The sequence below is a fragment of the Pleurodeles waltl genome, chromosome 10 (assembly GCF_031143425.1).
Source record: "Pleurodeles waltl isolate 20211129_DDA chromosome 10, aPleWal1.hap1.20221129, whole genome shotgun sequence".
NCBI classification, from domain to species: Eukaryota; Metazoa; Chordata; class Amphibia; order Caudata; family Salamandridae; genus Pleurodeles; species Pleurodeles waltl.
This window is the reverse complement of record NC_090449.1, coordinates 178,982,276-178,998,047: the sequence shown is the minus strand read 5'-3', so window position 1 is coordinate 178,998,047 and position 15,772 is coordinate 178,982,276. Positions and strand designations below refer to the sequence as shown.

The 15,772-nt window shown below is 41.2% G+C and overlaps 1 protein-coding gene across 1 annotated transcript in view; it reads left to right on the top strand.

Annotated features, from left to right (window-relative positions):
• The window catches only part of LMTK2 (lemur tyrosine kinase 2), a 197,829-nt gene that overhangs the window by 79,794 nt on the left and 102,263 nt on the right, over positions 1-15,772 (top strand). Inside the window, exons 3-5 of the mRNA XM_069210143.1 lie at positions 1,851-1,995; positions 10,031-10,104; positions 15,230-15,348. Coding sequence (XP_069066244.1) covers positions 1,851-1,995; positions 10,031-10,104; positions 15,230-15,348 — 338 coding nt within the window. The remainder of the gene's footprint in view (positions 1-1,850; positions 1,996-10,030; positions 10,105-15,229; positions 15,349-15,772) is intronic.

The window sequence follows — 15,772 nt, the reverse complement described above, 5'->3', positions numbered from 1 at the left end:
CCTCGGTATATTTCATGCTATATAAAGCCAGAACGAAATGTACAAAACAAACAACAGACAAGAAACAACTACATGTATTTACTGATTAAGGACCAAGCAAAGGGCAAACGTGAAAAACAAACCGCATGCGTGAACACAAATGCTTACTGACCAACAGGAGAGGCAGGAAACAATTTTAAAAAAAAGTCAGTCCAAACAACAGAAAAACAATCCAGGCGTAATTAAACTGTACTGTGCCGGTGCTCCTCAGCCAAGAACAGCAAGTGACGTATGGGCTACCAAACCAGTTTGGAGACAGCAAAGCAAGAGCGACGGTGCCTTCACCCTATGGTAAGCGGCAGGCAGTGGCAAATGGGAGCAAAGTCCTTTACTCATTCCAACAAGTCTAGCAGACGCACGCTGTCTAGGCTTGACCTAAAAACGTTGTTTGCTGGCAGTCAACCTAATCGGTAATTGTGCAATTATCCATGTAACGGGGTTGATGGCCAAGGCAGTAACAAAACTGCCCCAAGAAGGGACAAAAGTAAAGCATTTACCAATGATAACAAAGGATTTTTATAAGACAAGCACTTGAACGAATAATAGTGATGAGCGTGCAGTGGGTGTGGTTAAAAGCCCACAGATAGATTACTACAGGCCAACCTAAAATAGGGTAGGAGGGGGCAGTAAACATGGGTGCTTACAGGCTGCTGGGTTAGAAAGTTGGTTGGTTAACCACAGTTTTTTTTTTTTAAACTGAGGGGCAAAAGCCATGTATCTAATAAGATGTGCCCTGCCGATCCCTCAGTAAGGCTGAAGCATTTAGGCGTTCTGCTTTGCTTCTGAGAAGTACCACCATCAAGCATTGAAATGTTATTGGGGAAAGTTGTATGGATGTAGTAGTCAGGTTGGCTTTTACATCGCCATTGTTGGCCACCATACACACCTGCTGGACATTTGCTGGTGTACAAATTGCAGAGAGGGTAGGTACTGCAGAGAGGAAAATTGAACAGAGATTGGGGTGATTAAGGGGGTACTGGTGAGATGTAAAAAAAAAAAAAAAAAACTCTTAGAAACCTCTGTAGCCCACCAATCAGATGTGACTCAGTTGCAAGTTCCAGGGATAGTGGACGGTTAGGGAAGGTTAAGATGCAATGATGTGGGCTTGGTTAGCTGACTGTAGTAGCCAAGGAACTGAAAGTGTAGCTACGAGTTGAAGATTGGATAACCAAGTTATGTTTGTCAGGTAGACAGGAGATTAAAACCTAGCATACAAGTAACTCGTTCTTCTCGACCTTTCATGCTAATCTACTAGAGAATATGCGTTATTAGTAGCATATACTCATATGGGAATATGTCTGGCAACAACCTGTGCTTTCCCACGAAATTTAAACATTACTCACTGAATTCATTTTATCCACAAAGAAACAACACTTGGCAGGCTTTCTTGGAGCCTGTTCTGGCATGTGCTGTATTCAGCACTCTCTGTTCTAGATACCCACTTGCCAACACCCAGCCAGCCATCCTCTTGCTAATCATATGCTGTGTTCATCACATGTAGGAACTGGATAGGTACTACTGATGAGTCACGTTTAGAGGTGTGGGTAGTTTTGCTGCACGAGGAGAGGAAGTCCTGATCGCTATTAAAATGACAGTATTGTTATGGAGAAGTTTTTTTTTTTTCCTTCAGGCTCTGCCTTTTGTACGGGCATTTCCCTATGAGTTGCCCATAAGGTACATCTAGATAGGATCATACTATCAGCAAAAAGGTACACTTTCTTTACTTACTGTTAGAGCTGTGTTAAAATACTGTGATTATTTATATAGAATTGTTTCGATTTGACTATAAAATGCTATCATGTTTACCCTAGGAGTTTGGTGATCATTTTGATGATGAAATTGAGTTCACTCCACCCGCAGAGGATACTCCATCCACACAGTCACCCGCCGAAGTCTTCACTCTTTCGGTTCCAACTGTTTCCTTCCCAGGTCCATCTCAGTTTCAGCTACCTCAAGGTATGTGACATTGAAACTGACACAAAATAAAATATTCTAAAGCAGTTCAGAGGAAGCCTTGATGCTGCACAGTTACATTAAAGTTCTAGGTTAGGCCTGCTAGCTTTGCCTCAGTTTTGGGAGTTAAAAAATTGAAATGTCTATGTTTAAGTATTAACTTTAGATAGGCCAGGTATCATCATTTTATCTTGTTTATGTTGTGCAAGTGTAACAAATATATAATGTTTTAAGAAGAGGGTGCAATGCACAAACACACCTACATGCAGGCCAACAGACAAGCTGATTACCACTTACACATTAAATACAAGATCTAATATGCATACATGAAAGTTGTATATTAGTATTTTGTGACCTAAGAATGGATTTTTGACCTCTTGCTATTTTATGACTGCTGTCAAAGTGTTTGATTAATTTGATGACATTTTTATTGTACCTTTTTGATTAAAACATAATCGAATAAATGTTTTGATGGAATTTTATTGTTATGTTACTTTACCTTTGATAGCGCACATGTTCACCTCAATGATTTCCTGGTGCTAGGTAAGGTTTTCCAAGATTGAAAACACTTCTATTACACTGACCGACTCAAGCCAATTTTTAACACTCTGGAAAAGCCTAATATAAATGAGACTGGACAAAAGGTTAAGGGGTATAAGTTTCATAGTGTTGGTGCAAACATGAAAATCTGTGAACTTTAAAAAGCATGGTATTATAGGATATTGGACTTGTAGGGGTATATGAATCAAGCTTTTTGTTTGTGAAAGTAGACTGATGGACAGTACAACAAAAATCTTTTGATGATCAATAGTTGGTCAAGACTAACCGGGGTCTAACCAAAAACGTGACAAACAAGAGCCTAGGTCTAGGTGCTCTGGGTGATTCTGAAGCACCGGAAGATGGTATAAGATGCATCTTGGCAACCCCCTACATAAACAGAGTTTTCATAATCCAGTCCAAAGCCATTGGTGAATGAAGTGGATAATGTTTTATCCACTTTATTCAGGAATGGCATAATCTTAGTTCAAAGATGCTTTTGGAAAGAGAAAGGTGAGGCTAAAAAAGAAGCCTTAGTGACTGTAAAGCTGATGTCAAATTGGAACCTAATATTAAGGGACAAACCCTTTAGGATGGAGCAAAGTCCTCTTCTCTTTAGTGATGTAATGGTCGGACTGAGGTTCATCAACCTTCTTGAGGCAGTCACTATCACTCCACACTGACCTTCCGTTGAAAAAAGGATGGAAAGACGTATCCAGTGACACCTCACCTTGGAGATGCATTATAAGTTGAGCATCACCTGTTAACATATAGAAGTAAAAGCCGTAGGAGCCACTGTGCTGAACGATGAACAGGCAACAAGTACGAATCCTGTAGGATCGCTTAGTTTAGTTGGCAAAGAGTAAGCATAAGAGGATAATGATTGATCATAAAAACTCTGAATCATGCCAAAGCTGAGATGCACTACTTACCTCCTAAGTATAGAGTGTGTGTGTTTGTGTGTACGTACACTGGCTGTGTCTCTGTATAGTCACACAGTGAGCAGGTGCAGGTCACATAGAATGCTTTAAAATGTGATTTGGAATTTTCACATGTACATCTATGTTTCACACCTTTTAATTCCTCTCCCTCCCCTGCAGAGGGCTTTTCTTGGCCAAATGTTGTTTTAGTTTAATTTGGACTCCCGAGTTTCACGCCTTAAACTGAACTTTCGCACTTTTAAATCTGGATGGACTAATGGTTGTTTTTTTCGTCAATTTAAATTTGAAAGAATCTTTTCTTTTTTCGGCCAGGAACAATAAGTCTTCTGTTATCAGTTTCTGTCACCAAACCTTGGATGGAATATCTCAAAATTATCTGCAGTGGCTTGCTGGGTAGTTTCCCGAAACTGCTGCATGTTGCTTCAAAGTTCTCTTGCTTGGCAGGACTATGATCATTATAGCAGCCCATGAAGGCACTCATCAAACTGTGCTGATTAGGTGTGCAGGGGAGGGATCAGTGGCGCTATAGTGAGAAAGAGGCCTATGGCCTATGGAAGCGCACTATAGCAGCAGCCTGGAATGATCTAGTGCACTTCCTCCAGGTTGAACATGCTCATGATCGCTAACCATGGACATGGGCTTTAACGTACTTGGGGACGTCCTCAGCAAGGTAGGAATAAAATGCCGACAGTCTACCAGCGCATTCACCATGGCCATGGCATACACACCCTATTCCCCGTCCACTATTCCTGACACACGTCTGAGACACCCTGTATTAGCGGCACAGCCTCATAGTTCAAATGGTTTATTCTTATCTTCTATTGATGTCCTAAAGCTAACCATACCATTCTATACATACTTGCTGTATTATCGGCAGTGAATACTGTATATTGCTACTGCAACTGTTGGAATTGCACTTGAAAAGTAAATGTGTGCCTTCTGTGATATGCAGCTATAAAACCCATTAAATATGTTTTTTGTAAGTAAATGAAGGCACTCAGTTTATTTAAATTACCCTAGCTTTTAAGCTGTTGTGAACTCAAATCGCCTGGTTGACTGTATGGTAAATGTCTCCACTCTCTCAATAGAGTATTGAGATCATCTGAGGTGTCACTCCTGACAGCTCCCAATTCCCGATGCCTTTCACAGCATGCACTCTGTTTCTTTTCAAGCAGACAGTATCTAGAACTCTTTCAACTTGGCATTGCTATGCATTCAGTCAAACTGAAACAGATGACCCCTTAAACACCACTCCTTGTAGTCCTTTCTAAGATACCTCCCTCCCACCATAATGTGCCCACTAATTTTGTTACTCATGATTATGAATGTAAGCTTTTTAACCATTATTTAAGGGGAGTCAGCAGGAACTAAGATTACTAAAATCACCATGAAAGGTATTTTCTTTAATACTCTGCAGCTTTTGCCTCTCCATTTATCCTAGATTATGGACTTTATAATGAATGAGAACCTGTCCGTTAACTGAACCCTTTAATCCTCTATCATTGTAAGCTAAATTGACATTTGGTCACTGAAGAGCGAGTGCCTTTAAGAGCGGCAGTACCTCGTTTCTTTGGTATGGATGTTTGTTACTGTGTTTTGGTGACTATAGAAGCAATAGACACTTTTGCTTGCTCTGCTATTTGTGTACTCAACTTTGGAAAATGAAAAACATCTTAATTGCTGTTCTGTATGGAAAGATGTCTTTGCTGTTGTTTTATTTATCCCTATGCATGGTATCAGTGGAATTTTGACTTCTACAACTTTTGCTCAGTTCTAACAAAAAGGAGACCAAGAGACCTACAGTAGTGAGTGTACTACAAGTGCAATGAAAAATTGATCTGTAAAAACCTAAATAAGTATTATTCATTGAGTGTTGTGGTTATGTTCATGTCTTATGTTATTTTATCCCGTTCTATGGGATCATAAAAAAAATTATACTAGTTGGCAAGTTTATTCTTATATCTTTGGTCTTCTCTTACTTTCTTTATTACTATAGCTGAGGAAGCCTCATTCAGTGAAGTCATACTAGATTTGATAAAATATAATTGAATTGAATTGTGAAGACTACCATACAGTCTTATTGCTAATTGTTAATCAAAACAAAACTCTTTCAAAGTTAGAGTGACGCATAAATTATGCAAAAAAAAGAGAGAACCCTGGGTAGTTCCCAAGTTTAGGTGGAGAACAGCTCCAGTATCAAGCACTCTACAAGACCAGTGACACTCCAGATTTGCTCACCTCAGATGTCTGCTTCTCTAGCAAAGTTTTTAAGCATAGGGTTAGCACAGTGCTATCCATGTCAAACCAGAAAGCTTTTATTATTTACAGCTCAGCAAGGATAGCATTGTGCTAATCATATGCTTAAAGACTTTGCTGTATATATGGCAAAATACCATTTTCTAGCTCACCTAAATTTGGGAACTACCCAGAGAGTCAGTCTCTCTCTCCCTCTCTCCTTGTCCCTCCCTTTATATATACACACAATGTGGGTACTGTGGCACTTCCTCAATTTTCATATAGTTCTGTGTGCTCTTCCCATCAGTTTTTCTACAGCCTGATTAAACTGTGTCATATGTCAGGAATTTGACTAAACATGTCTTTGAAAAACACCTGCTCGACATTGATGCAATATCCAGGTTTATAAACATTTTCCGTCCTGTTTTCCAAAAACGATTTTAAGATAATCTTTGTATATATTACATTCCCAGTTTTCCCGCCTGCTCATCGTCCACCAGTATCGATGGAGCAGAACCTGGAGCTCAGCTAGTAGAATTTGGTTATTTTGTGACTGTAGATAGATCAGAACTGAAATATCTTTTTTGGAAAACAGCACTTCTTTTGGCCATGATGTCATCCAGGAGAAGGGAGGAACTGACGCTGCCTTCCATCAAAGATCAGTACTTATAGTTTGCTAAAGGCAAAGTCATAAAGTGTACTAATCCTAAATTCATGCCAAAAGCACATTCAGACTTTCACCGGATTGAGCCTGTTGTGCTTTTTTTCCTGTATCCTTTTACATCAGTTAAAAAGCATAACACACACTGACTGTTTGCAGGTTTTTTTAAATTTATCTAGCAAGACTAAACACTTGAGGATTTCACACCAAGTTGGTTACATTTGAAAATCAACCAGTCATCCGATTTGTAGAGCGCACATATCGCCCGTGAGGGTATCCAGGTGCTGTTGCTGCACTGGTCAGCCGGAAGACTCAAAGAGCTAGGACTTGAGTTGCCTTCTAAACTCCAGGATGGTGGGGGAGGACCTCAGGTGGAGGGAGAGAGTGTTCCATGTCTTTGCCACCAGGTAGGAGAAGGTGGTCCTCCCTGGTTGCTCCTACGGACCCGAGGGGTGTGGGCAAGGTTAAGGAGGCAGATAGGAGGTCTCTCGCAGGTTGGTGGAAGTTCAGGATGTGGTTGAGGCATGGAGGTCCCTGCTTGTGTTGAGGTTTGTAGGAGAGTGTCAACAGCTTGAATTGGCATTACTTGTGTACGGGAGCCAGTGGAGGTTCGTGAGATGTGGGAATATGTGTGTGCGTCTTGGGAGGTCGAGTATGAGCCTCGCTGCAGCGTTCTGAATGATTTGGAGTTCCTTGGTGAGGAGGATCAAGAGTCCTGCGTAAAGAGCCTTGCCATAGTCCAGGCAGCTGGTGATGAGGGCCTGTGTGATGGTACATCTGGTGTCTGAGGGGAGTAATTTCAAGATCTTGCGTATGAGGTGGAGGGTGCGAAAGCTGGCGGAGAAGACTGCATTGACCTGCTTCTTCATGCTTACCCATAGGTTGTGGGCATGATCTGTCTGGGTGAGAGGATGACATAGGTTTAATTGACCACACAGACTTGTCCCAGGGAGAGGGGAAATTTCTGAGTAGCAGTACTTTAATTTTCTTGGTGTGGAGCTTGAAGCACCTCTCCTTCATCCCATCGGCTATGTTGCCCATGCACAATTAAAAATCTGTCTTGGCCCTGGTGTAGTCTTTGGTTAGCAAGAGAAATAGCTGCTTGCCTTCTTCATAGGAGACAATGTTCAGTCTGTGGCTTCTTATGATGTTGGCTGGTGTTGCAAGTAGGTGTGATTAAGGTTGGGCTGAGGGAGGTTCCTTGGGGTACTCCGCAGATGATTGGCTTAGATTGCGAGGTGCGGGGGGAGATGGATAGTCCACATGCAGGCAGTGAGAAAGGAAGCTATCCATTTCAAGGCGCCTCCTTGGATGATGGTCTGGTGGAGTCTCTTTAGTAAGCTGTGGTGGGAGACTGTGTCGAATGCCTCTGAGAGGTCAAGGAGGATGACGGCGTCTGATTGTCCTTTGTCTAGGAGGATTCTGATATCATCTGTGGAGGCAAATAAGGGCAGTCGCTGTGATTGGGGCGGAATCTGGACTGTGATGAGTCTAATAGGTTGTTGTCTTCTGGGTAAGTCGTAAGTTGCTGGTTGATGGCTTTCTCCAGTACTTTTGCCAGGAGCAGGGAGATAATTTAGTAGTTTTTAAGGTCGTTGGGGGTGGCAGAGGACTTCTTGAGGAGAGTGTTAGATCCTTGCTTGTTTCCAGTTGTTGGGGTAGATGTCTGTTTTGATGGATGAGTTGATGATGTCTTCGAGTCTGTTGCTGCCAAGGTTGAACATGTGAGGGCAGGGGTCAGCGGGGGAAGCTGAGTGGATGGATTTAATGATATGGGTGGTCAACCGGGTGGTAATCTGATTCCACTTGTGGATTCTGTGTGTGAGAGGGAGGATGGGTCCAAGAGGTTGAGAAGGTAGGTTGATGGTGCCTGTTGCAATAGGCTGGGGTGCCAAGTTCATGTAGATAGTGGTTATTTTGTCGTCGAAGTAGGCAGCAAGGGAGTTGCGTAATTTCTGCATAGGGTGTACGGTGTTCTTTATTGCTGTTGGATTGGTAAATTCTTTGACAATAGTGAAGAGCTCTTTGCTGTTGTTGGCACATTCATGAATGTGGGTGACTAAGTCTTGCTTTCTGGTAGTTTTTATGAGTCTGTGGTAGTGGTTAAGGGCATCCTTGAGTGCAACATCCAGGCCCCAGCTGTCCCTTATCAGAACAAGACATTGCACATTTTCAGCTAACCTGCAGTAACAAGACAAAGCTTCGTATAGAGGTTAAAGTGCTACATATAACCAGACGTAAATCAACCACAGCAACATTTTATACAGCAGTGTCTCTTCTGGACGTTTGCTGTGCAGCTACACGGAAGGAACAAGCACACGTTCACAAGCATTACTACCCAAATGTGAATGCCACATCAGACTCTTCTGTTGGGCAAGTAGGGCTGTAGAATTTATTTTTTTAACGTGATTCTGCTTCCCTAATTATTTGACTACTCCCTATTCTGTTTCAAGCATGTGAATCTATGGAAAATCCAATGCTGGAGAACAAAATAATTGCCTGTTACTCCAGCTCTACAGTGTTGGTATCTTTTATAGATTCACAGGAGACCCATTCCCTCAGGGACTCACAACCTGTATCATTGATATGGTACTGGACGTAGATGACCTAGTGAGGTTGAACTTTAGGCAGCAATGTGGCAAGCTGTACTGGACCCCAGAGGTCGTTTTTGATTGTAAGCTTACAGTGATTCTGTAAGGATTGGGAAGGAGCCAGCCTATGCCTCATCAGCATACAGTTGGTAGAAGAAAATAATGGAAAGATTGCCTAGGTGAGGAGAAATGGGTGAATGACTGTTTCTTGAAGAAGACAAACTGTAACTGATTTAGGGATACAGCTCAAGGAAAGCATGGCACTTAGCAAGAACAATCTATAGGTTGGGTAAAGCGCAACACGCTGGTATTGCTAGTAAAGCCCAAGCATGGCCTATATCCAGAGAATATTTTATGATTAATGGAATTGAAGGAGACAGAGATCAGGGGGTATGTAGATAGAGATGTGGTAGTCAGAGGTTGTTCTGTCAAAGATGGCAGTGTGAATCTATAGCATACATTCAGCTGAGTAGCAATTAAAATCTTTCACACAGACAGCTGTTGGAGAGGTACTGGTAAAGTCTGAAAAAGACCGGCCTCTGAAAAGTTGTAAAGATAATGGTCATGGGGAGACCCAGAATAACGATTAAGGATTCAGCAGAAGTATTTTGTATCTTTATGAAGATAGCAATTTTGAAGGAGCATTTGGTAGGTACTGCTGAATAGCTATCAGTTGAGTCAACAATATAGTGATTTTGTAAAGTGGAATTAGTAATTATTTAAAGCAGTGTACATTATTTGAAGACCCTCAACTCAGAATTTTCAATATCATAAATTGTAATTTGTATAATCGCAGACACTGTCTGCTTGCCAGTATCTATCTATAAATACTTTCACACACCATCTAAGGCTGCAAGTACAGTTTTACTTGCATATTCAAAACGTGATTCACCTTGGAAGAAGAAACCTCACTAAGTTGGCTGCTGCACTTGTCCTGCAGAATTATAAAGATGAAAAAACATATTTTTATAGGATAGGGGAACCATTGTATTTGTTGAAATATTGTTGTGATTAGGTTGCTCTTGCAGTTTAAATTATTATGACTTACTGTCGTCTGTTTTATTCCTTAACAGATGGCTCAAAATCACAAGTTGCGCGTCACAGCCTAAGCTACATCCAGGAAATTTCAAATGGGTCCTTTGGAAAGGTGATGTTTCCTTTTGAAGAATATTTTAGCAAACCAGTTCATCTATGAATCAATATCTGTACACAATGATGCTTTTGACCTTGGGCAAAGCAATAGGATGGTTTTAGCATTTATTTTGTTCACATCTAAAGTAATTAATTTGAGTAAAAGGCATCGCATTTGGATTTAGAAGATGGTCTGGTCAGATGATGATCCATTTTATATTTGTTTCAAAAACTAGGCGGGGCTTCATGCTAAATGAAATTGTTTTTCTGTTTTTCTTCTAATACGTGTTAGTGCCTCAAGTGCCTTTGATTACACCCCATACTCTTAGATGACATAAAACATTACTAGTCAGTTTTCCGTTTTTCATCAGACTTGTTATTCTTTGAGGCATGTTGCACCTAATAATAGATAATACTGCATGTACTTACTTAGAGCAGGGCATTGGAGCACATCCTCTAGGTCCCAGTAGGTTCCTGCCGTGCTTTGTTCTAATGTTAATCGCCTCACTTGGATTCCTTGTGCTTTCTCATTTGATTCCCCTAAATATTTTCAAGTGTGCCTTTCGGTCTTTTTTGCTTATTTCCATGTTTTGCCGCAACTTGGTGATGTAAGAGATCACCTGACTCTTACACCTAGATTAGGATGATTGCAGTGGGATGAATGAGAATATTGTGGGGTCTGAATGCATCACATTGCTTTCACTGGGGTACGAAGCAAGCATCTCCCTTCCCAGCAGTGCTGCAGGTTCACTATCCCCCTCATAATTTTGTGACCATGTCAACACAAATGTGCAAAAAGCCATGGTTGCTCATCCTTAACTACATTTGCTGTTTCACTGTACCCATTTAAGAATGGGAAAACTACTGACCAAACTACAGACCAATCTCATTGCTCCCTTTCCTAGCCAAGGTAATTGAAAAAGCGATCAACTCACAGAGTTCACTGAGACAAACCACATCCTAGATCCCTCCCAGTCCGGATTCAGTAGCATCCACAGCACCAAAACCGCACTCCTACCGGCCAAGGATGACATCCATACCCTGTTGGACCATGGCGAAACAGCTCCCTTCATCCTCCTCAACCTCTCTGCCACGTTTGATAGTCTCCCACACCACCTTATGCACCAGACTACACGACAACAGCATCGCCAGCAAAGCCTTGCAGTGGATCCGCTCCTTCCTCACTGGCTGAACCCAGAGAGTCAGGCTCCCACCTTTCACCTCAAAACTGACAGACACCAGCTGCAGAGTCCCCAATGCTCCTCTCTTAGCCCCACTCTCTTCAATGTCCACATGTCTCTGCTTGCCGAGATCGTTGGACACCACGGGGTAAACACAGTCTCATATGCTGATGACACACAGATGATCCTTTCCCTCACCCACAAACCATCAACAGCCAAAAGCAACTTTCACAACGGAATGAAGGCAGTTGCCGACTGGATGAAAGACAGCTGCCTCAAGCTCATCTCTGATAAGAAGAGATATCCTCATCCTGGGCCCCACCCCTCCCGCCTGTGATGACTCCTGGTGGGCCACTGCCCTCGGAACTGCCCCATCTCCCACTGACCACGCATGCAACCTCTGCATCATTTTCGACTCCTGGATGTGTATGGCCGCCAAGTCAACGCCGTCTCAGCCTCATGCTTCCACACACACTGCCTGGTCTGGAGGATTTTCAGGTTGATCCCCATTAACGTGAGAAAAACTGTCCCCCTTGCACTCATCAGCAGCAAACTTGACTACGGCAAACCACTCTATAACAGCATTGACAAGAAACTCCAAACAAGACTCCAGGGAATGCCGAACGTTGTGGCCAGACTCATCCTGAACATCCCTTGCCACATCCACATCTTTGCCCACCTAAGAGACCTACACTGGCTCCCCATCAACAAAAGCTTCACTTTCAAACTCCTGACACACACACTTACAAGGCCCTACACAACATCTGACTTGCCTACCTCAACCACCACCACCTCTTCTTCTACACCCCTCCCAGGCATCTCCACTCTGCTCAGATGGCCCTTGCCTCCACCCCTAGGATCCAGAAGAACATGGCTGAAGGAAGATCCTTCTACCTCACCACGCAGACCTGGAACACGCTACCGCTTCACCTCAGGCAGTCCCCCCTCGCTGGCTCGGTTTAAGAAGGACCTCAAGACCTGGCTCTTCAACTGATCCGCGTCCCCCCACCAGCACCCCGAGACATCCTACCACCCCCCCGCCCCACTGGTGAAAAGCCGCGCTACACAAATATATGATTGATTAAAGAATGCAAATGTCAACCTCGCAGTCTGAAAGTCAATTCACTGTTCTCACCCGGATTTCTAGGAGAAATTACCATAGCCTCACAAACTTGAAAATGTTCATAATTAATACATAATTGTGTTTGAAGAGATTACCCAGTCTCCTTTCAGTTTCCAGTCTTCTTCCTGTTTCCTTCTCTGATTGTGACTGAAAGGGCATCTCTTGACAATACAGCACTTTACCTTCAAGGCCGACTTGGCCAAAATACGACCTCAAAGGTTAGTAATGTCTTAAACGAAGGTACATCAGCAAAAATCTAAAGTGAAGGCTGCTTGTCATCACATGCTAAGTTTCATTGGCTCAAAGATATTGAGGTGTTAACATCCATAGCTAATATAACATCTGAAAAGTGGTGAGGGGCTGTAATATCCAAAATATTATCAATCAGGAAATCATAATTTTTAAGACTTGTCTACATTTTTTCAAACTAGTATTACCTGGACGTAAGCTTGCTTCCCAAATCTCACGTCACAAATAAACAAATCAGAAGTTGCCTTCAGCAAAACAGCTAAGCCTCCTTTGGTTAGGCGTGAAAAACACATTGGGCAGGCTCACAAAAAATAGTAAATTGTATGGCAAGGACTTTGCTACTGGGCAATGGAAAAAATATATCAGCCTGCTTGTGTATTCATGCGATAACCTTATGCCCTTTTCAAGACACCCAGATGAGACAGGTGTTGTGTTGGCACATTGCAGGTCAGCAGTGCTTTCATTGTTTGAAACAGATGGGAAAGTGCTCCTTGCTTGGCATCCTCCATCTTTCCTTCAGGTCTTTAACTTGGTGGGATCTGTTCTTTGTGCTTTTGCACTTAATTCATACACTATTTAAGCTAATACTGCTTTATAGCATTAATGGCTATGACTGTAAGTCACATTAGTGAAGGCCTTCCAAGCGTTTCATTGGAATATAAGGTGGTTTGTGCACCCCACCCAACCTTGAAAGTGTTGACTGGCTTCCACTTGGAGATATATATATATTCAGTTCTTTTGTGTGCTGTTAACTTCTTAAGACTTGAAAATACCCAAGAACATAGTTAAGCCTGACCATCAACTTTGTATAAAAACATTTTATTATATTTAGTTAACCAGTATTTCCTTAAATATGGTGTTGTAAATGTTAGTATGGTATCTTCTAACCCAATCACCCCAAAGTCAATAACTTCCTGTAGCCAACCATGCTTTTTGGATTAACTTATAACCGTCTTCCCATTCCAAGGAAAAGATCACTCAGGAAATCTGATTCTTATCCAGAAGAACTGTTATTCTAAGGCTCATCCAAAAAAACTCATTGCCCAGCAGATCTAAGATTACAGCAAGTACAGCTTCTTCAGTTGTGAAGAAAATTGTTCTGAATCACTGGAAACGTGCATAGGTGCTTAATTTTGCACCTAACAAAACCACTTAAACTCCGATATTGTCATAACAAGTATCTTTTGTAAAGTATTTCTTCACATCTGGTGTCAAGACTGAAGAAAGAAACTTTTTGTGCGACGTCATGAAAATTGCACGCATCAGAAGCTTTAAGAAAATGGCAGTTTACTCGCTGTTGTATAAATTCCCAAAGGTGTTGAGAAAGTCTGCAGTATTCCAAAAGCTAGTCACTTAAATTAGCATAAAGAAGTGCAAAGAGTCCAACCTGTGATGACCTCTTGGAAAGGAAATGGCTTGTACAAATTATTTAAGACGCTAACCATAATATCATCAATGGATAGTCTCTGGCCTGAGGCTTGTTCTCCCACCAGCCTATTGGAAAATTGTTGGTGATGAACTAGATAACCCAGTTATTGGTGCCCACCAGAGCACTTCAAAGAAGATTTTTCATCTCAGAGGAATTTTCATTTTGTCTCTTAACCTTTGAGACATTTTGTAGCAGGATTTTAGATGTTGGTGTTACCTTAAGCTACAAGGAACTGTGTACTCAACATAGAAACGTATAGTATTAAAAAGTTTTGCTTAAACAGATATTTCATCATGTTAAGGAGCATCTTCTAGCTGAGTACTACTTCAGATATGATCCGTTTGTGTTCTGTTCAAGCACTTGGTTTTGAATGTGCATTGAATAAAGTGCTTTATGTAGAGAGCGGTGACAACTTTTTCTGTTGTCTGTGTTCCAGTTTCACATTATTAGCGTCAGTTTGTTCATACCTACCTTAACTTCAGTATAATTGAAATTTTCTGTTGATGGAAAAAAAACATTTTTTGTTAACTATTGCCTGAAAAAAGATAACATATATTGTAAAGTTGGGTTTGCTAATGTTCTCTATGGTTATTATTATTTTTTGCCTTGTCTATTTATTCAGCAAATATTTTGAATGTAAAAATTACTTCTTGATTTAAAAAGTTATATTTCAGCATTGAGCTAGCTATACTCTTACCAATACCAATGTAATATGTGTAGACGTGTATTTGAGACAATAGTGGTCAAAAGTGTTTAATGATCAGCTTCAAAAGGTTATTAAATAAAGTACTTCTTACTGTCACTTACTAAATATTTCTTTACTTTACAAGGAGTTGTCGTTTTAGAACCAACTTTATTTTCTTTTGTTGTGCTTAATTTCCTCCTTCAGACATAACCCTTTTGTCTGCAGCAATAGCTGCACTTCCTAAGCGAAAGGTTTAGTTACAAGACAGTTCACATTACTTAATTGTTATTAGTTTTTCCATATTTTGTTGACCATGTACTTTGATTGCTGGGCATAATCTCTCTTTTGGAAGCTGAAACAGATATGACGTTTCCCCCCACATTGTTGCTGTTAAAGTTCAAATGGAAACTCAATTCTTTATGTGCAAGTAATATGCAGTGTAATGTTGAATTTTTTCAATTGTTTCCTTACTAGATTCTGCTTGGTGAGATTTACACTGACAGCAGTGTGGCAAGAGTAATAGTGAAGGAATTGAAAGCAAGTGCTGGTTCAAAGGAACAAGAACAGTTTTTGAAACATGGAGAACCATACTGGTAAGGTTCAACCTTACTTTAAAATTGCTTTTTCCACTTGTAATTGTCTGTGTCAGATTGGTTTTACCAGGGTTAGTCACTAATTTCTTAGTTGGTAGCTTTTGTGGTATGAGGTTCATGCACACAGGTTCCCTTCACAAGTATAGTGAGCATAGTGATAAAGAAGTGCATGTGGTTTCGCTTAAAGGTACAGTGATCACAAATCTGACTAATTTTAGTAAATTTAGTAAGACCTTGTGAAAAGAGAAGGAACATCAAGGTGGACTGTTTCAAATATTGGAAAGAAAAAGAGGCAAAATTGGACATTATTCAGGTAAAACTTGTGAAGGCAATCAGAACCTTTCAATATTGGTAAGTGACATAAGAGTCTGTAAAAGTCAAAGTGTCCCAGATAATCGGTATGTAACCTAGGGTGATAAGAACC